The sequence below is a fragment of the Anabrus simplex genome, chromosome 11, assembly GCF_040414725.1.
Source record: "Anabrus simplex isolate iqAnaSimp1 chromosome 11, ASM4041472v1, whole genome shotgun sequence".
In the NCBI taxonomy this organism is placed as follows: domain Eukaryota; kingdom Metazoa; phylum Arthropoda; class Insecta; order Orthoptera; family Tettigoniidae; genus Anabrus; species Anabrus simplex.
In genome coordinates this window covers 132,760,331-132,782,515 of record NC_090275.1, presented here as the reverse complement: position 1 = coordinate 132,782,515, position 22,185 = coordinate 132,760,331, and the positions used below count along the sequence as shown (strand labels likewise).

At 45.0% G+C, this 22,185-nt stretch overlaps 1 protein-coding gene across 3 annotated transcripts in view; it reads left to right on the top strand.

Moving 5' to 3' along the window:
- Nucleotides 1-22,185, top strand: part of LOC136883239 (serine/threonine-protein kinase SIK2) — a 566,180-nt gene that overhangs the window by 157,202 nt on the left and 386,793 nt on the right. For all 3 annotated transcript variants that reach the window (XM_067155444.2, XM_067155442.2, XM_067155443.2), the window contains exon 2: nucleotides 7,472-7,588. In XM_067155444.2, coding sequence (XP_067011545.1) covers nucleotides 7,472-7,588 — 117 coding nt within the window. The remainder of the gene's footprint in view (nucleotides 1-7,471; nucleotides 7,589-22,185) is intronic.

Here is a 22,185-nt window from a genome sequence, read left to right as displayed (position 1 = left end):
CTGTTAGAGCAGTTAGCGATAGGTCTTGTGTGGAGTCGAGCCAACTGACCAGTGTCAGGGAACTGTTAGAGCAGTTAGCGATATGTCTTGTGTGGAGGCGAGCCAACTGACCAGTGTCAGGGAACTGTTAGAGCAGTTAGCGATATGTCTTGTGTGGAGGCGAGCCAACTGACCAGTGTCAGGGAACTGTTAGAGCAGTCAGCGATATGTCTTGTGTGGAGTCGAGCCAACTGACCAGTGACAGGGAACTGTTAGAGCAGTTAGCGATATGTCTTGTGTGATGGCGAGCCAACTGACCAGTGTCAGGGAACTGTTAGAGCAGTTAGCGATAGGTCTTGTGTGGAGGCGAGCCAACTGACCAGTGTCAGGGAACTGTTAGAGCAGTTAGCGATAAGTACTGTGTGGAGGCGAGCCAACTGACCAGTGTCAGGGAACTGTTAGAGCAGTTAGCGATATGTCTTGTGTGGAGGCGAGCCAACTGACCAGTGTCAGGGAACTGTTAGAGCAGTTAGCGATAGGTCTTGTGTGGAGGCGAGCCAACTGACCAGTGTCAGGGAACTGTTAGAGCAGTTAGCGATAGGTCTTGTGTGGAGGCGAGCCAACTGACCAGTGTCAAGGAACTGTTAGAGCAGTTAGCGATAGGGCTTGTGTGGAGGCGAGCCAACTGACCAGTGTCAGGGAACTGTTAGTGCAGTTAGCGATAGGTCTTGTGTGATGGCGAGCCAACTGACCAGTGTCAGGGGATTGTTACAGCAGTTAGCGATAGGTCTTGTGTGGAGGCGAGCCAACTGACCAGTGTCAGGGAACTGTTAGAGCAGTTAGCGATAGGTCTTGTGTGGAGGCGAGCCAACTGACCAGTGTCAGGGAACTGTTAGAGCAGTTAGCGATAGGTCTTGTGTGGAGGCGAGCCAACTGACCAGTGTCAGGGAACTGTTAGAGCAGTTAGCGATATGTCTTGTGTGATGGCGAGCCAACTGACCAGTGTCAGGGAACTGTTAGAGCAGTTAGCGATAGGTCTTGTGTGGAGGCGAGCCAACTGACCAGTGTCAGGGGATTGTTAGAGCAGTTAGCGATATGTCTTGTGTAGAGTCGAGCCAACTGACCAGTGTCAGGGAACTGTTAGAGCAGTTAGCGATATGTCTTGTGTGGAGGCGAGCCAACTGACCAGTGTCAGGGAACTGTTAGAGCAGTTAGCGATAGGTCTTGTGTGATGGCGAGCCAATTGACCAGTGTCAGGGAATTGTTACAGCAGTTAGCGATAGGTCTTGTGTGGAGGCGAGCCAACTGACCAGTGTCAGGGAACTGTTAGAGCAGTTAGCGATATGTCTTGTGTGGAGGCGAGCCAACTGACCAGTGTCAGGGAACTGTTAGAGCAGTTAGCGATAGGTCTTGTGTGGAGGCGAGCCAACTGACCAGTGTCAGGGAACTGTTAGAGCTGTTAGCGATATGTCTTGTGTGGAGGCGGGCCAACTGACCAGTGTCAGGGAACTGTTAGAGCAGTTAGCGATATGTCTTGTGTGGAGTCGAGCCAACTGAACAGTGTCAGGGAACTGTTAGAGCTGTTAGCGATAGGTCTTGTGTGGAGGCGAGCCAACTGACCAGTGTCAGGGAACTGTTAGAGCAGTTAGCGATAGGTCTTGTGTGGAGGCGAGCCAACTGACCAGTGTCAGGGAACTGTTAGAGCTGTTAGCGATAGGTCTTGTGTGGAGGCGAGCCAACTGACCAGTGTCAGGGAATTGTTAGAGCAGTTAGCGATAGGTCTTGTGTGGAGGCGAGCCAACTGACCAGTGTCAGGGAATTGTTAGAGTTGTTAGCGATAGGTCTTGTGTGGAGTCGAGCCAACTGACGAGTGTCAGGGAACTGTTAGAGCAGTTAGCGATAGGTCTTGTGTGGAGGCGAGCCAACTGACCAGTGTCAGGGAATTGTTAGAGCTGTTAGCGATAGGTCTTGTGTGGAGTCGAGCCAACTGACGAGTGTCAGGGAACTGTTAGAGCAGTTAGCGATATGTCTTGTGTGGAGGCGAGCCAACTGACCAGTGTCAGGGAACTCTTAGAGCAGTTAGCGATAGGTCTTGTGTGGAGGCGAGCCAACTGACCAGTGTCAGGGAACTGTTAGAGCAGTTACCGATATGTCTTGTGTGGAGGCGAGCCAACTGACCAGTGTCAGGGAACTGTTAGAGCAGTTAGCGATAGGTCTTGTGTGGAGGCGAGCCAATTGACCAGTGTCAGGGAATTGTTAGAGCAGTTAGCGATATGTCTTGTGTGGAGGCGAGCCAACTGACCAGTGTCAGGGAACTGTTAGAGCAGTTACCGATATGTCTTGTGTGATGGCGAGCCAACTGACCAGTGTCAGGGAACTGTTAGAGCAGTTAGCGATATGTCTTGTGTGGAGCCGAGCCAACTGACCAGTGCGGGGAACTGTTAGAGCAGTTAGCGATATGTCTTGTGTGGAGGCGAGCCAATTGACCAGTGTCGGGGAACTGTTAGAGCAGTTAGCGATATGTCTTGTGTGGAGTCGAGCCAACTGACCAGTGTCAGGGAACTGTTAGAGCAGTTAGCGATATGTCTTGTGTGGAGGCGAGCCAACTGACCAGTGTCAGGGAACTGTTAGAGCAGTTAGCGATATGTCTTGTGTGGAGGCGAGCCAATTGACCAGTGTCGGGGAACTGTTAGAGCAGTTAGCGATATGTCTTGTGTGGAGTCGAGCCAACTGACCAGTGTCAGGGAACTGTTAGAACAGTTAGCGATAAGTACTGTGTGGAGGCGAGCCAATTGACCAGTGTCAGGGAATTGTTACAGCAGTTACCGATATGTCATGTGTGATGGCGAGCCAACTGACCAGTGTCAGGGGATTGTTAGAGCAGTTAGCGATATGTCTTGTGTGGAGGCGAGCCAACTGACCAGTGTCAGGGAACTGTTAGAGCAGTTAGCGATATGTCTTGTGTGGAGGCGAGCCAACTGACCAGTGTCAGGGAACTGTTAGAGCAGTTAGCGATATGTCTTGTGTGGAGGCGAGCCAACTGACCAGTGTCAGGGTATTGTTAGAGCAGTTAGCGATATGTCTTGTGTGGAGGCGTGCCAATTGACCAGTGTCAGGGAACTGTTAGAGCAGTCAGCAATAAGTACTGTGTGGAGTCGAGCCAATTGACCACTGTCAGGGAACTGTTAGAGCAGTTAGCGATATGTCTTGTGTGGAGGCGAGCCAACTGACCAGTGTCAGGAAACTGTTAGAGCAGTTAGCGATATGTCTTGTGTGGAGGCGAGCCAACTGACCAGTGTCAGGGAGTTGTTAGAGCTGTTAGCGATATGTCTTGTGTGGAGTCGAGCCAACTGACCAGTGTCAGGGAATTGTTAGAGCAGTTACCGATATGTCTTTTGTGGAGCCGAGCCAACTGACCAGTGTCAGGGAATTGTTAGAGCAGTTAGCGATAGGTCTTGTGTGGAGTCGAGCCAATTGACCAGTGTCAGGGAATTGTTACAGCAGTTACCGATATGTCTTGTGTGGAGGCGAGCCAACTGACCAGTGTCAGGGAACTGTTAGAGCAGTTAGCGATATGTCTTGTGTGGAGGCGAGCCAACTGACCAGTGTCAGGGGATTGTTAGAGCAGTAAGCGATAAGTACTGTGTGGAGGCGAGCCAACTGACCAGCGTCAGGGAACTGTTAGAGCAGTTAGCGATAGGTCTTGTGTGGAGTCGAGCCAATTGACCAGTGTCAGGGAACTGTTAGAGCAGTCAGCGATATGTCTTGTGTGGAGGCGAGCCAACTGACCAGTGTCAGGGAACTGTTAGAGCAGTTAGCGATATGTCTTGTGTGGAGGCGAGCCAACTGACCAGTGTCAGGGGATTGTTAGAGCAGTAAGCGATAAGTACTGTGTGGAGGCGAGCCAACTGACCAGTGTCAGGGGATTGTTAAAGCAGTTAGCGATATGTCTTGTGTGGAGGCGAGCCAACTGACCAGTGTCAGGAAACTGTTAGAGCAGTTAGCGATATGTCTTGTGTGGAGGCGAGCCAACTGACCAGTGTCAGGGAACTGTTAGAGCAGTTAGCGATATGTCTTGTGTGGAGGCGAGCCAACTGACCAGTGTCAGGGAACTGTTAGAGCAGTTAGCGATAGGTCTTGTGTGGAGGCGAGCCAACTGACCAGTGTCAGGGAACTGTTAGAGCAGTTAGCGATATGTCTTGTGTGGAGGCGAGCCAACTGACCAGTGTCAGGGAACTGTTAGAGCAGTTAGCGATATGTCTTGTGTGGAGGCGAGCCAATTGACCAGTGTCAGGGAATTGTTAGAGCAGTTAGCGATATGTCTTGTGTGGAGGCGAGCCAATTGACCAGTGTCAGGGAACTGTTAGAGCAGTTAGCGATATGTCTTGTGTGGAGGCGAGCCAACTGACCAGTGTCAGGGAACTGTTAGAGCAGTTAGCGATATGTCTTGTGTGGAGGCGAGCCAATTGACCAGTGTCAGGGAACTGTTAGAGCAGTTAGCGATAGGTCTTGTGTGGAGGCGAGCCAACTGACCAGTGTCAGGGAACTGTTAGAGCAGTTAGCGATAGGTCTTGTGTGATGGCGAGCCAACTGACCAGTGTCAGGGAACTGTTAGAGCAGTTAGCGATATGTCTTGTGTGATGGCGAGCCAACTGACCAGTGTCAGGGAATTGTTAGAGCTGTTAGCGATATGTCTTGTGTGGAGTCGAGCCAATTGACCAGTGTCAGGGAAGTGTTAGAGCAGTTAGCGATATGTCTTGTGTGGAGTCGAGCCAACTGACCAGTGTCAGGGAACTGTTAGAGCAGTTAGCGATATGTCTTGTGTGGAGTCGAGCCAATTGACCAGTGTCAGGGAAGTGTTAGAGCAGTTAGCGATATGTCTTGTGTGGAGTCGAGCCAACTGACCAGTGTCAGGGAACTGTTAGAGCAGTTAGCGATATGTCTTGTGTGGAGGCGAGCCAACTGACCAGTGTCAGGGGATTGTTAGAGCAGTTAGCGATATGTCTTGTGTGGAGTCGAGCCAACTGACCAGTGTCAAGGAACTGTTAGAGCTGTTAGCGATAGGTCTTGTGTGGAGGCGAGCCAATTGACCAGTGTCAGGGGATTGTTAGAGCAGTTAGCGATAGGTCTTGTGTGGAGGCGAGCCAACTGACCAGTGTCAGGGGATTGTTAGAGCAGTTAGCGATAGGTCTTGTGTGGAGGCGAGCCAACTGACCAGTGTCAGGTAATTGTTAGAGCAGTTAGCGATAGGTCTTGTGTGGAGGCGAGCCAATTGACCAGTGTCAGGGGATTGTTAGAGCAGTTAGCGATAGGTCTTGTGTGGAGGCGAGCCAACTGACCAGTGTCAGGGGATTGTTAGAGCAGTTAGCGATAGGTCTTGTGTGGAGGCGAGCCAACTGACCAGTGTCAGGGAATTGTTAGAGCTGTTAGCGATATGTCTTGTGTGGAGGCGAGCCAACTGACCAGTGTCAGGGAACTGTTAGAGCAGTTAGCGATAGGTCTTGTGTGGAGGCGAGCCAACTGACCAGTGTCAGGGAACTGTTAGAGCAGTTAGCGATAAGTACTGTGTGGAGGCGAGCCAACTGACGAGTGTCAGGGAACTGTTAGAGCAGTTAGCGATATGTCTTGTGTGGAGGCGAGCCAACTGACCAGTGTCAGGGGATTGTTAGAGCAGTTAGCGATATGTCTTGTGTGGAGTCGAGCCAACTGACCAGTGTCAGGGGATTGTTAGAGCAGTTAGCGATATGTCTTGTGTGGAGGCGAGCCAACTGACCAGTGTCAGGGGATTGTTAGAGCAGTTAGCGATAAGTACTGTGTGGAGGCGAGCCAACTGACCAGTGTCAGGGAACTCTTAGAGCAGTTAGCGATATGTCTTGTGTGGAGGCGAGCCAACTGACCAGTGTCAGGGGATTGTTAGAGCAGTTAGCGATAAGTACTGTGTGGAGTCGAGGCAACATTACTGACGAGAGTCAGAGAAGAGACGGGTGTCAGTCAGGATTACGGAAGGGTCGCCTGTTTTCTTTACGAGGATTGGATAAGTTACTTCTTGAATAGCCATTAATGAGTGAACTGTCGTCATTAATTTTGTATGCACTTATTAGGTCTTGGTAAATCAAATTAAGCCAATAAAACCGACATTGTTTATACATTTTTTTTTCGATATGTACTGCGCTACTACGAAACCGGTAGGATTATTAGGAATTTGAAGAAATTGAAACACTCTTCGTAAATTCTCCATTTCTCCTCCTGAACATGAAATTAAGAGGTTTCCTGCATTGGAGACTCGCCGCAGTTGGTAAAATAATGACGAGATAGGTTATGAATGTGTCATGCCTTGTTTGCTTTTCTTGAACATTTATTTCGTTAAAGTTGATTGCTGTTGTTCAAATTGTATGTCGTATAGTCTATTTCGAGGAAGACGCCATGTGAAAAACCAAGAGGCAATCAGGAGTACCAAACCACTTTGAAAATGTTTTGTGAAACATTCAATTGTGATTTTTCAGTTAAACATTGAGACTGACTGGGACGTGTAAAATATCAAGAAAATGGATGGTTGAAAGAACAGTACTACAGAACTAGTGTTGTGCGGGGTGAATATAACAAGTCTTCAGAATTACCACCGCCTTCTTCCTAGGGCGGTGCGAGGTATCTCATTACAGTTGCTGATACCTTCACTTCATTCTTGGAAGTCTCTCCAGACTTACCACAAATATTCTGTGACTAAAGATACGGAAGACGTTTCTAGTTGATTTGTTTTCTTTCCTGGACGTCAAAGGTTTTCCTATAGGTACAGTGTATCGGCAGCTTCTTTCTTGTAAAGTTAGTTTACCAGAGAATCAATACTTCTCCAATTACAGATGATGGTAACAATTACCGCTATTCATAGGATAAAATCCAATATCCGGTATATTTACGGGAGAAGAGAAGATGAAAACAGAAAAGTGTAGTCTGTGTATATTTGAAATGACATTGAGTTGCTAAATACCAGGAAGTTTCTGTCTGACGTGTGGAATATTTCATTCAGGGATGTTGCGGCCTGCATGAGCCAAGAGTTCCTGTGTGATTCAGTTCTGGAGTTCAGTAAATCTGCCTGGCGTTACGCGAAGGGCATCATAATGAGGAGACAGCTCCAGTGAGTGACTTGAGAAACAGCCTGTAGTCAAGTTTGACGCACGGAGAGCCTGAGCACACCAGGTGCATGACGTCAGTAGTGACGTGCTTTATCACGTGACTCAGTTTGGTTTATCGATCGAGCACGCAGCTGGGTACACGTGGTGACCACTAGCCTGGAGTGAGCACGGGAAAGCATGTTGGGCGCAGCCACCTGCTCCGTACGAAGAACAACTGTCAACTCTTGTTCTTATCCGACTCCGACGGCGAGGCCTAGGATGACCTTGGCGGCCCTTGTCTTACCTTCATTTTTCGAAGTGTTGGACCCCTTCTATTTTTTTCTCTGATTAGTGTTATACCTCATGGTGATGTGTTGTTGCAGGTGGCGATCAAGATCATCGACAAGTCGCAGCTGGATGCGGTCAACCTCCACAAGGTGTACCGAGAGGTCGAGATCATGAAGCTGCTGGACCACCCCCACATCATCAAGCTCTACCAGGTGGGCTTCACCTAACAGCTTTAGAAACTATTAAATTAAGAATTGGTCTGATGATGCTCTATCTTTAAAAAGTCTCCCAAGTAAAGAGAAAACTTATTTGTTCGTTCTTCTCAACACAAACCTGTCAAAATGTCGTAAAATCAAATTACACATATTTTTAAAAATATTATTTTACTTGTAAAACATTTGGAAAACGGGAGAAAATGGGAAAGGCGCGGGATTCTGTTGTCCGCGCAATCGGAGGAATCCCCTGGCCGTTTGGTAGTGGCACATTCAAGTTCCATGGATAATGAGAAAAAGTTCTTCCATGCATTTCTAACTATGCAAGGAGCAATTTTCCTCTCTACGATTCTTCTAAAAATGTAATAATGAGAGCAATGAATTTAATATAATAAAAAATCTCAAGAACAAATCCTTAGAAAATCGGTTTGCCTGGAAAATTCTGTTGAATTTGGCAAACGCTGTGGACGTCCAGTGTGACGCATGTCACGGTAAACTTGGTGTAAATTTCAGTTTGGGCAGCGGGCTCTTCAGTTTCGCATTTCACAGTCGAAAAGGCTGTAGTCGCTCAAGAAAACAATTCTCTGTTCCTTCCGTTTAATACTTTATCAGACTTAATTATGTCCGACTCGTTGGCTCCCCCTGTGGGTGGGGGCGGTAGAGTATCCCCTGCCGCAGGGGCTCTGAACTTTGGAGCGTGTGTTGGCGACTACGGGTCCCTCAGCTGAGTCCAGGCACTGCTTCCACTTACTTGTGGCAGGCTCCTCACTTTCATCTATCCTATCCTACCTCTCTTGGTCAACTCTTGTTCTTTTCCGACCCCGACGGTATTAGGCTCCTGAGGCCTAGGGAGTCTTTCATTTTCACGCCCTTCGTCGCCCTTATCTTCCTTTGGCCGATATCTTCATTTTTCGAATTAATCCACCCCTTCTATTTCTCTCTCTGATTAGTGTTATATAGAGGATGGTTGCCTGGTTGTACTTCCTCTTAAAACAATAATCACCACCACGACCACCATCAGCGTAGTCGCTTTCGGTTCAGAGGGTCCCGGGTTCGATTCCCGACCGGGTCGGGGATTTTAACCTTCATTGGTTAATTCCAATGTCTCGGGGACTGGGTGTTTGTGCTGTACGCAACTCACACAGCACACAATAACAGGCAGTCGCACGCAGCTCGTACTCCTACATTATTTTTTGGCCTTTTCGTCCTGTTCTGATTGCACAGGTATTTAAGAACTAGGACAACACCTTTAATATACAAAACAATGCATATTGGCACCGGGCGAGTTGGCCGTGCGGTGAGCTTGCACCCGGGACGTAGTCGGCAGCCCTGAAGATGGTGTTCTGTGGTTTCCCATTTTCACACCAGGCAAATGCTGGGGCGGCCACGACCATTCCTAGGCCTTTCCCATCCCATCGTCGCCATAAGACCTGTCTGTGTCTGTGCGACGTAAAGCAACTTGTAAAACAAGAAATGCAACATTCTTATTTGTACAGCAAACAACTAAAGAAACATGTTGGTGAACTTTACTTCTAGTGGCATAACCTCTGGCCTTACAACGTCTCCGCATAGAATTTACTAGCCTTTTACCGACAGTGGGGTGAATTTCTTCCCATTTCTCTGCCACAATTTCCTTTAATTGACCTTTAGGTTGTATGTGCATAGAACGAATCCGTTTCTTCAAGTGAAATCACAAATGTTCAATGGGATTCAGGTCTGGGGACTCGGCAGGTGTTTTGAACTGGGGTCGGGAATTTTAACCATCATTGGTTAATTTCTCTGGTACAGGGGCTGGGTGTATGTGTCGTCTTCATCTTCATCACGACGCGTAGGTCAATCATGTCCTCGCCATACGCCATTTATTTCAGCGATAAGTTGTTTCAGATCATAGACCGCGCAGTCTGGCGGCATGTACAAACAACACATTGCCCTCCCACCTTGTCCACGTCCAGTGAGAGTAAAAAGTATTCGTACGACCCCGCATATTTTAGAAAATAATGATTTTTTTCATACATTCAGGTAGTTTTATGGATTGAAAATATAATTCATGTAGTATTAAATACCTTTGTTCATTCCATAAACAATATGAAGACAAAACATTGTCATTAACTTGTAAAAAGTGAGAAACAAATAATATCTCTTTTAGCACCAACAAAAGGTATTCGTACGACCCCTGTCTTCTGTACATTTCTCCATCACACCGTGGAAATCAATATTTTGTGGGATTGCCTTTGGCGGCTATGACAGCGTGGATGCGATTGGGCATTGATTTTACTAAATTAGCACAGGAGGAAGGAGGTAATTCCTCCCATTCCTCCCTGAGACAATTTTGTAAATCTCTCTTGTTTGAAATGCGTCTAGACCTAATTTTTGTTGCAAGGTAGTGTCATAAATGTTCAATTGGGTTTAGGTCAGGGGACTGGGGAGGGGTTTCCTAGCGTTTGGGGGTGTTGTACAACAACCAGAGCTGGGTATCTCTAGCTTTGTATTTCGGATCATTGTCCTGTTGAAAAAAATAATCATTTTATCAACGCCGGCCAGTAAATTTTGCTTCAAAATATTGATGTACATTCGATGGTCCATCTTGCCTTCATTGAATTGGAGATTTCCCTCTCCCTTAGCGCTCATACACCCCTATGTTTCAGGTTCCCCTGTTGTAGCTCGGTGTTGGAGGCTCCCGTGTGACAGTCCAGACATGTGTTTCGGTGCTCCGTGGCAAAGCGTTCACCTTGCTCACATAGAACTTCTTACGTCCCCGACGCCCGTGGAAGTCCATTTGATGACTGTCTGTCTGCCTGGGTCAGGGCCCTGGAACGTCCAGTTCTAGGCTTGTTTTGTCCGGGAAAACCGGTCGATGATCGACTGCACGGTTGACTTAGGCCTCCCTACTGCTTCTGCGATCCTTTTGAGTGACCATGTGTTGTTGTAAAGGCGCATGATGACTTTTCGTTCGGTGGGTGTAGTTTCCGGACTCTTTCGCCTGATTCTGACAACGCGTGAATGCACTCGAACGGTGTCCTGTCAACATCTGAGTGAATGGCATACAGCATGCACAGCGTCATTAGCACGAGTATTTCCTGATTGATGTGAACGTGGGCGACATCGTCACTCAGTCCAGCCGCACATGGGGCAGCTATCCCAGTGCAACAAACATATCGAGGTGTATTAGATATGTAAAAACAAGCATTTTGAGTTTCTCTACTTGTAGAACCAAACCACCAATGACTCTCTCTATTATTTCTCAAGATATTAAACATTCAAGCCGGACACCCTGTCAGGGATGTGTGCAATCGGATTGGCGGAGAAAATGAGCTTACTTCCGGGCGCGCGGCCAGGAGAAGGGAGACAGAGGCTTTACGTCGCACCGACACAGATACGTCTTATGGCGACGATGGGATAGGAAAGGCCTAGGAGTTGGAAGCAAGCGGCCGTGGCCTTAATTAAAGTACAGCCCTTTGCCTGATGTGAAAATGGGAAACCACGGAATACCATCTTCAGGGCTGACGACAGTGGAATTCGAACCCACTATCTCCCGGATACAAACTCACAGGCGCGCGCCTCTAACCGTTCGGCCAACGTGCCCGGTCTCTGCACAAATTGCCTACTACAGTATGCGAATCCCGTAGAAAGAGAAGATGAACTTGTACCTGGTCGTTCGCGATGACCAGACATCCTGAACAGAGTTCAAACTGTTGGGCGTATTTTCTCCTTCGTTTCATTCCATTTACAATGTCGTGAGTGGGGTGGCAGCGTAAGAGACGAGTGGAGCATCCCCACTTCCCCTCCCTTCCCTCCGGCTGCACGTTCCCTGTGTTTACACGCCTTCCTCTGACGTGCATGGACTTATCCACACACCATGCTGTTTTCATTAGGACTGTTTATATTTGGATCCTCATAAGATATAAATAGCAGTGGTCTTCCGGAACTAGATGATCATTCGGTTGTGGAGCTGTGAACAGTTTTATCCTGTGAGATGGTCGTGTGCTGCTGTCATTATTGGTGGCAAGTCCACTTTACTGCAGGTTATAAATTTCATTTTCTTTGTCCGTATTGAAGATCTACTTGTGATACAAATTCTTATAATTTTGTTAATTACCACCTATTCAATAAATAAAACTTACATATTTATTAAGATGTTGATATGGTACATGTTTCGCTCCTTTTTCGTGAGCATCATCAGCCAACTATTATTTACTTAAGGTTATATAAGATCATGAAACAATTCTTTTGGATTAACATATGCCTATAAAATTGATTGACAAATCTTATAATATTTTACAAGTCATATAACAATACAATTATATCTTTAAGTTAAAACATATTTGTCTAAAATCTATCTAAGTCTAACATTTTATTGGCGAAACTCATCTGGTGAACATCCTTTAAAATTATTTTAAAAAATAAAACACTTTTGAGATCTGGCTAATTGTATTGATTCAATGTTGCTTAACTTGTATGATTGTCGTTAAAACTTCGTAAACTATATTGACAATTTTCTGCAGTTGAGAATTGTCTATGTTATGGACATTTGACTTGTTCTCGTTGCTGGAGTAACATTTATACAAATGTATTGGCATTAATTTTATATTGTCAATAGGATAATATTGTTCGTGAACAAACACTTTCTGGTGTGATATAGGATTTAAAATGTTCTCGTATGTTCCAAAATGGCTTGTTGGTATAGTTTTCTTTCTGTTGCGTAATTGTTTAGTGTTACTCCTAGCCTCTTGAGAACTACTTGTTGTTCTGTTTGCACTCCTTGATTTTATGACTCACTCAACGAGAACAAGTCAAATGTCCATAACATAAACAATTCTCAACTGCAGAAAATTGTCAATATAGTTAACGAAGTTTTAACGACAATCATACAAGTTAAGCAACATTGAATCAATACAATTAGCCAGATCTCAAAAGTGTTTTATTTTTTAAAATAATTTTAAAGGATGTTCACCAGATGAGATTCATCAATAAAATGTTAGATAGATTCTAGACAAACATGTTTTAACTTAAAGACATAATTTTATTGTTATATGACTTGTAAAATATTATAAGATTTGTCAATCAGTTTTATAGGCATATGTTAATCCAAAAGAATTGTTTCATGATCTTATATAACCTTAAGTAAATAATAGTTGGCTGATGATGCTCACGAAAAAGGAGCGAAACATGTACCATATCAACATCTTAATAAATATGTAAGTTTTATTGTATTGAATAGGTGGTAATTAATAAAATTATAAGAATTTGTATCACAAGTCCACTTTAGCCATTTTATAGCTAGTTCTAGCTATTTTGAAGACTCATTTGCTACAAAATTTTGCGTTTAGCCATTACCTACTTTTTTTAGCTGTACATTTCGGTTAGGTGAGCGCTTTGTGGCCGGTCTCGTGGTGTAGATTAACGTGCCTGCCTCTTACCCGGGGGCCCCTTGTTCTATTCCCGACAAGGTCAGGAATTTTACCTGAATCTGAGGGCTGGTTCGAGGTCCACTGAGCCTACGTGATTAAAAGAGTTGAGGAGCTATCTGACGGTGAGATAGCGGCCCGGTCTAGAAAACCAAGAATAACCGCCGAGAGGATTCGTCGTGCTGACCACACGACACCTCGTAATGTGCAGGCCTTCGGGCTGAACAGCGGTCGCTTGGTAGGCCAAGGCTCTTAACGGTATTGCCATGGGGTTAGGTTTAGGTTAGAGCTTCTTGTGACTTTCTCCCATTGTAATGCTTTTTTATATTCACTGCAATTGACACTGGAGACGTACTATATGTTGGTACAACGGTTACTAATTGATTCACTGCAGTCGGAGAGTCTCAGTTCTTTTGCTCCCTTTGTTTTAATGCACTTGTGTAAAATGTGCAATTCATAATCATATCACCACTCAGGAATTGGTTGCAGATATAGGAAATCAGAAATTCACGGTGGGAAACCACAGAAAAGCATCTTCAGGGCTGCCGACAGTGGGATTTGAACGCACTATCTCCCAATATGTGGCCCTACCTCGCAGTCACCTAATGTACAGTAACTTGGTAGACAAGCAACAGATGATGAAAGTGGGACAGCTTAATTGCGTCACACTGAGAAAGGTATTGTCTCCTTTAATGTTAAGACTGGGAGTACAGCTCCGCTCACACTGCAATCCGTTCATTTCCTCAAGACTACTATTGATGATGATGATTTATTTATTGTAATAATGATAATAATAAAACGAGATAAGGTTTCGAATAAGTGGCAGAGACACTCAGATATATCAACTTTCGTGGCTGATACGGCGCGTTAGAACCCTGCGCGTATGGTGGCGTGCCACTAGCGACCTCATAGTCTATAACCGTGCCACTAGCGACCTCATAGTCTATAACCGTGCCACTAGCGACCTCGTAGTCTATAACCGTGCCACTAGCGACCTCATAGTCTATAACCGTGCCACTAGCGACCTCATAGTCTGTAACCGTACGGATGCGACCTCATAGTCTATAACCGTGCCACTAGCGACCTCATAGTCTATAACCGTGCCACTAGCGACCTCATAGTCTATAACCGTGCCACTAGCGACCTCATAGTCTATAACCGTGCCACTAGCGACCTCATAGTCTATAACCGTGCCACTAGCGACCTCGTAGTCTATAACCGTGCCACTAGCGACCTCATAGTCTATAACCGTGCCACTAGCGACCTCGTAGTCTATAACCGTGCCACTAGCGACCTCATAGTCTATAACCGTGCCACTAGCGACCTCATAGTCTGTAACCGTACGGATGCGACCTCATAGTCTATAACCGTGCCACTAGCGACCTCATAGTCTATAACCGTGCCACTAGCGACCTCATAGTCTATAACCGTGCCACTAGCGACCTCATAGTCTATAACCGTGCCACTAGCGACCTCATAGTCTATAACCGTGCCACTAGCGACCTCATAGTCTATAACCGTGCCACTAGCGACCTCGTAGTCTATAACCGTGCCACTAGCGACCTCATAGTCTATAACCGTGCCACTAGCGACCTCATAGTCTGTAACCGTACGGATGCGACCTCATAGTCTATAACCGTGCCACTAGCGACCTCATAGTCTATAACCGTGCCACTAGCGACCTCGTAGTCTATAACCGTGCCACTAGCGACCTCATAGTCTATAACCGTGCCACTAGCGACCTCATAGTCTGTAACCGTACGGATGCGACCTCATAGTCTATAACCGTGCCACTAGCGACCTCATAGTCTATAACCGTGCCACTAGCGACCTCGTAGTCTATAACCGTGCCACTAGCGACCTCATAGTCTATAACCGTGCCACTAGCGACCTCATAGTCTTTGACCGTGCCGGATGCGACCCGTGCCATTAGCGACCTCATAGTCTTTGACCGTGCCGGATGCGATAAGCTTTGTCATCACCCAAGATAAGGTAAGCTAAATCAGAACCAGAAAAAGTTAGAAAAATGGCCAAAATTGAGAACACTGCTTAGGGCGTAGGGGATGAAATTGTCTTTGTTCTGTTCAACATGTAAACCGCAAACTGTGCACAACATTAGTCATCGGGAAATACAACCCGCGAAGAACAATCCGAACGACTGCATCAAAGGCTCGTAAATAAAACACACTCTCTCTCTCTTCAATAACTCGTTCAAATATGTCAGTGTATTGTATAATGTGGAATGCCATAAACCGAGGTATTCCTTCCCCAAAAAAAACATAGATGGGTCATAAATAGGCATAACGCAAGAGATATTTCAAGGACAAATGGAGGAAACTCGTTGTCTTACAACACGAAATATGGTGATGTGTTTACGTCTTTTCCTAAAATTCGTCGATATATGGAGCTGCGTTTCCATGTCTGGGAGAGGGTACCAAGGAGGTTAGGCCAGTTCATTGCAGCACGACTAGTTACAGCTACTTCGGTAGGCTGCTGGATACGAATACCCCGTTGGCCTTCCTGGAAAATGGTTTCTCGTGGTTTCCCATTTTCATCTTCAGGAAAATGCCTTGATGGCACCTTCCTCCAATTTCTAGCCCGTGCAGTTACACTCACAGGCAATACCGTCACAAAACATACATCCTCGGAAACTTCTGGCACTAAAAGCCAGATGCTAAAAAATAAAATGTTAATCAAACAATGATTTGTTGTTTCTTCTCGTGTGGAGTGTTGTAGCTGGTGAGCAGCAACACTCGCCAAATGGCGACAGTGGTAGGAGTGGACCCGGAAACATCAGCGCCGCAGATAGTCTCAACCCAAAGACTTCATGTTCACAAATGATGTCTCATGTGTAGTCGGAGAACAAGCCCCATGCTAGGAGACGTTCCCACCACCAGGTTCAGAGGATCTGTGATATTACCTCATAGAATGGCTAGCGTATCTTATCTACAGCTTCTAGAAGGCACTCTACCACTACTACTACTAGAGGATGTTCCACTCCATACGCGACGGCATCTGTGGTGCACCCCCGCACTTTACCAACGCAGTGCGCCGTCACCTGGACGCCGCCTATCCGCAGCGACGGATTGACCGACAAGAAGTCCAGATCAAAACCCCTTAGATTACTTCTTTTGGGGGTCCATGGAATCTAAGGTTTACCGCAGAGAAGCGAAAACTCTGCAAGAGTTCCGGGAATGTGTCTTGGAAGCTGCTCAGGACATCAGTCAAAACAACGAGGTACTGAGCCGTGTTCAAGAGAATTTTCTCTGAAGGTGCCGACCATGTATTGCCGCCAATTATGTTTTCGAACACTGCTGTAACATTTCCCACCACCAATCTGGTCAAGTGTGGTATTCTCTAATTGGCTTTGTCGTTGTTTAAATGTTTTTTATATCAGAAAGTAAATACGCTTAGAGTTTTACTTTTCTGATCACGAGGCACAGGACCTCCGACCCATAGGACGTGGCATTTAATTTCGTAAATCCCACACTCATTGGCCGGGAACCAAACCCGGACTGCCTTGGTGAGAAGCGAGCAGTGATACCACTGGGCTCGTTTCTATTACTCCCCACTTTATTCGGTTTTTACTGCCGGTCAGGGTTTGTAGCAGATTTGGCAGACTTTTACGGCTGGATGTTTTCCTTGACGCCAACCATTAGATGAGAAATGCACTTGTTAATGTGGTGGTGGTGGTGGTGGTGATTATTAGAGAGAAAAAAATGGAGGGCATCCGACACTGAGAAAAATGAAAATATCAGCGAAAGAAAGACTAGGGCCACGAAGAGCGTGAAAGTGAAAGACTCCCTAAATACCATCGGGGTCGGAAAAGAACGAGAATTGACCAAGGGAGATGGGATGGGATAGATGAAAGTGAGGAGGCTGGTACAAGTAGATGGGAGCAGTGTCACGACTCAACTCAGTGCCCCGTGGTCGCCAACCCATGCTCCCAAGTTGAGAGCCTCTTACGACTCTACTGCCCCCACCCACAGAGGGATGTGGAGTTAGATAACTTTGTTCTTTAGCATGACATTCCTCTGGCTCATTGATTGTCTGCTACTACTGGTACTTAACGCATAGTATTCCACGCATTTGATCCCTACTCTGAGGCGCTGATTAGAATAAGTAGTGTGCACTCTTAAAGGAATAATGGCAGAGGAGTGTTCACGGCCGTCTGCGGCCTGGTCATTCCAGGTTGGGAACTTTTGGTTTGTTAGATCGGCAACATAGCACAATTCGTTAAAAATGAGAAAATGTCCGGTTTTCTATTTGATTGATTATTTCATATGATAATATTGCTTGTAATCGTGACATTCCTACTGACTTTATTGTAATGACCTATGATGATTTCAGTTGAGAAAACCACAAAGACTGCCTTTCTAAGGAGTGATTGTCTGCCATTATCATCAAACTGCCCAACTCGACTGACTGGCAGTAGGAAGTGGGCCTGCCATCGTAATGAAAACTCCCCAAGTTCATTGTGACTGATAGTAGGCAAGAGGAACTGCCATTATAATTTCCTAACCCAGTCTTCACATGAGAAAAGACGTATGGTGACTTTCCCGTCGCTTTTCTGGGTGACTTTAAGAACTATGCAATTTAATATAATCTTACTCACAACGTGTCGAGTACTTAATCTAGAATTCTGAATACAATGTAGGATTCCGTAGCGAAGCACGGGCACATCAGCCAGTCATATCTACATTTGTTTCAGAATCTAATTACGTTGTACCGGGGACTCCGGAATTAAGGTTGAAACCCTTTCATAAAACAATCGATAATGTTTGGTAACAAAACACACGAGTAGCGTTACGAAAGTAAGGAGACGAGCTGCTCGACTAAATGGGATGTTCCGAGCTATCAGTGGAGAGATGGCGTAGAATTGCATTAGTAGACGAATAAGTTTGAATGGTGTTTTTAAAAGTAGGAAAGATTACAATATGAAGTTTGAATTCAAGACGAGAAATTGGGGCAAATATTCGTTTATAGGACGAGGAGTTAGTGATTGGAATAATTTACCACGGGAGTTGTTCAATAAATTTCCTAATTCTCTGAAATTATTTATGACTTAGGCGTACTGTTAGTGCTGGGAGTGTCCGAGGACATGTTCGGCTCGTCTGGTGCACCTGACGGCCATGTGAGACTATTAGGTAGGGACGGTGTCTCTCGAACACGATAGTCAGAAGAGAGACGGAAGGCCAGGAGCTTGTGACGTCACCGGTCTGCCAGGCGCTGTAGCTTACTACAAATCAGTGCCCGGCTTATCTTATCACAAATACGTTTACGTTGTAATATAATCTTTTCACACCGAAACCACTAAGATTTTGTCTAAAACTAATAGTTTTATTATTTTGTTTGTGTGCTTTCGTAATATTGCAGGCATCTTGAAAACCCAGAACAGTTTAAAAATAATTTTTAAATGCTTCAGTACACCGGAATTGTTAGTATTTACAGTTCCCAATTACTTGAAAGAATTGAACGTAAGTACCCTATACACGTACGGATTAAATAAACCAAAGCTTAACAATCAAGAAATGATAAAGTCTAGATAAAATACACAAGACTAAATACCTACTGCAAATAGTAAGTACTGTACTAACATTACTTATTACTAACAAAAATCAATAATAATAATAATAATAATAATAATAATAATAATAATAATAATAATAATAATAATAATAATAATCCTACATAACAAAAATAACATTACTACTAATTTAGGCTTACCTTTGAGGACTTAATTTTGATCATTTTCTTCGATTTTTTCCGTACAGCGTCAGCATGTGCACCCGTAGTCCAGCTTTCATTCAATGACCTCTTGAGTGCTCTCTTTTAATTAAGTTATTTCATTCTTTCATTCTAACAAATGAACGAGTTCTCACAAAATACTTAGGTCTGATGATATTTATCACTGTTGGGCACTTCCTTAGACGATTTCCGTGGAACCTTTGAAAATGTTTTTCTAGTTCGCAAAGTGTCCAACCACTGGGGAGATTGATTCAGTAGGCCTCTTCCGAGATCCAGTCACAGTTCCTAATATTAATGCATTTTCCAGTTTTTCCTCCGTAGATGAAGCTAGTGGTGATTCCTTTTTTTGTAACTCGGTATGCAATATACCCCGCCAACATTTTCAATGAGTCCTTATTTTCATTATGTAAGCAATGTGCTGGTTCAGTAAACGGATCTATTAATGAGTCAACTATACAATTAAAGTCATCATACTCGGAATCATAAATTTCCAAGTTAGTTTCGACTGATGTCATTAGTAACAGCACAGTCTACTTCAGTTAATGTCCCACACTCCTCCCTGTTGCAGTTTGCACTTTTGTTCAGTAATAGGGACTTTATGTTGTGGGCAGGGGGTGTTCATATAAAATGTACGATATAGTCTTAGTCACCGAGAAGTTTAGCAGCTTTTTTTTTTTTTTTTTTTTTTTTTGCTATTTGTTTTACGTCGCACCGACACAGATATGTCTTATGGCGACGATGGGATAGGAAAGGTCCTGAATTGGAAGGAAGCGGCCGTGACCTTAATTAAGGTATAGCACCGGCATTTGCCTGGTGTGAAAATGGGAAACCACGGAAAACCATCTTGAGGGCTGCCGGCAGTGGGGCTCGAACCCACTATCTCCCGCTGGCCGCACTTAAGCGACTGCAGCTATCAAGCTCGGTCCAGTAGCTTTTGTAGTTCACTACCAGCTACTAGTAAATGTTGTTCGGTAGTGGATTTTAAGTCTCCAATTTTCTGGTACTGTACTAAGATGTCTTGCTTTAGTGAGATCACTGACACCGAAGATATTAGCGCGCCAAACAATGGAGGGACGGGCCAGTGACGTCACGATAGCTACCGTGCTCTCGAATAACACCAAGGGGTCTGTTCAAAGGTTTACGTCGTCATCCGACGGACGAATCACCATCATCAGCATATATTCCCTCACTCCATTTGAACAACGCGAATAGGTTTGGATTTGAATCCAGGCTTTTGGCACGCAATCTAGTGATTACAAATTGTCTACCGTGCCGGCCTACATTCAGACTGTTGAGGTGCTGGTCTTGGCAGGTTCGACCCTGGCTCACTCCGGCTGATGTTTGAAGATGCTCAGATACGTCATCTTCGTGTCGGTGGATTCACTGGCACGTAAAATAACTCCTGCGGGACTAAATTCCGGCACCTCGGCGTCTCCTTAAACCAGAAACATAGTTACTGGAATGTAAAGCTAGACATTATTTTTTCGTCCAACGACACTCGAACCGGCTAACCATGGCATCATGCCACTTGTGATTGATGGATCGCTTCTGGCACGTAACCACGCGGATAGCTTGAGAACACGAGCCAGCTGTTCTCCCAACCACAAGAGTATTCTTCTTCTTCTGTGAATCTGTCCTCATCATCTTGCTTCACTTGTTAACATTTCCAACCTTCTTCCTTTTCTTCCACCTATTTTTCCCTCCATCACGCTCTGTTGAACACAATTTCTACGTAGTATGTGAGCCAACTTCTTCCTTATCGTTTTCATCAGGTGTCTCTTCTGTCCAGTTCACTTTTTCCATTCTTCTCCACATCCATATTTGAAAACTTTCCAAATGCTTTCTTTCTTAATGTCCATGTTTCAGCTCCACATAAAATACTTTGCAAACCTCCTTCTAAAATCGGTACGGATTGCCCTCTCACCTTTCCGAAGGCTTCTTTTCTCAAAGATATTCTGCTTCTTACTTCTTCCATTCCACGCCAGCAAACTCCCCAAGTATCGAGATGACTTTACTTGTTATATTAACAGCAACCTCCTCCTTTCCTATTCTCATCACCTTAGTCTTCTCAATGTTTATCTTCATTCCAAACTGTTTGCCCACTCTCTCAATATCTTCCAACATGACCTGTAGATCTTTTTCTGATTCCACTAATACCGCCACATCATCTGCGTATTTTATCGTCTTTATTGGTTCTCCACAACGCCTCTTGTTTTTTCCAGTGCCTTCTGCATCACTTTTTCGGCATATATATTGAACAGAGCCGGTGAGAGTATACCTGAGTGAAAATCAGTAAACGTTGGTATTAGAGTTTGTATCCGGATCCGTGGAGGGCTCTAGATATCGTACCGCTGTAGCCTACCACACCAGTACTCAATTAATGCCTTAGAGCGAATGCAGATCAGATTCTCAAAATGGATCGGTGCAAAGTATTTGTGTGGGAAACTGCCATCGATAGACTATGATCTGTGTAACTTTGAACTCAGTGCAGTTATGTGAATGCACGTTCATAGAGAAACGCGTTGGTAATTGATGTTCCTTCCCGTAACACAGAGCAGCTCTTCTTCTATCTGTCATTTGAAATGTGCATATACTTCTCTTCTTCCATATATGTTTTGAAAATATCTACCTCGTTTTTACTAGCAATGGTTTTTGTACCGGGAGGTACACCTCATCAACAACTAGTGCAAGAAGTTGATCAAAACATGTCACTACTAAAGTAATGTGTTATTTTAAGGTTTCCTAAACTGACTGGATTTCTTTTTTTGGTGTATCACAGTTTGCAACAACTCTTTCAAGACGTTTGGACTTTTCTCCATAGATGTCTCTATTAAAGAACTTATGTCATGCACTCTGGTACAAAGTGGAATAACTAGAAATTTGAAGAAATTTGGTGATCATAGGTTTTCTGAACTGAATTGACTTTCCATGTTTTTGATACTTCAAGGTTTGCAACATTTCTTACTTATCCCGCCAACTTGGGATCTCAACCATTAGAAAATTTTGTGTATTTATTTTTCTGCCAATCATAGGCTTCTTGTAACTTTTCGACTGTCCAATGAAAATTAGAGGGTGTATCTGGTTTTAGTCCAGAGCCTACCCCCTGTGGATGAAGAATACATCCACGGAACCTCCTGCCTGTCGTAAGAGGCAACCAAAAGGGGCCCAAGGGGCTCTAAACTTGGGAGCGTGGGTTGGCGACCACAGGGCCCTTAGTTGAGTCCTGGCATTGCTTCCGCTTACTTGTGCCAGACTCCACTCCCTTGGTCAACTCTTGTTCTTTTTCGACCCCGACGGTATTAGAGCATTGGAGGCCTAGGGAGTCTTTCGCTTCGTGGCCCTTGCCTTTCTTCGTCCGTTACTTCTCCAAAGTGATGGATCCCTTCTTTTTCTTCCTTTTCTCTCTGCCTACCCCCTGTGGGTGGGGGATGCAAACGAAAAGTA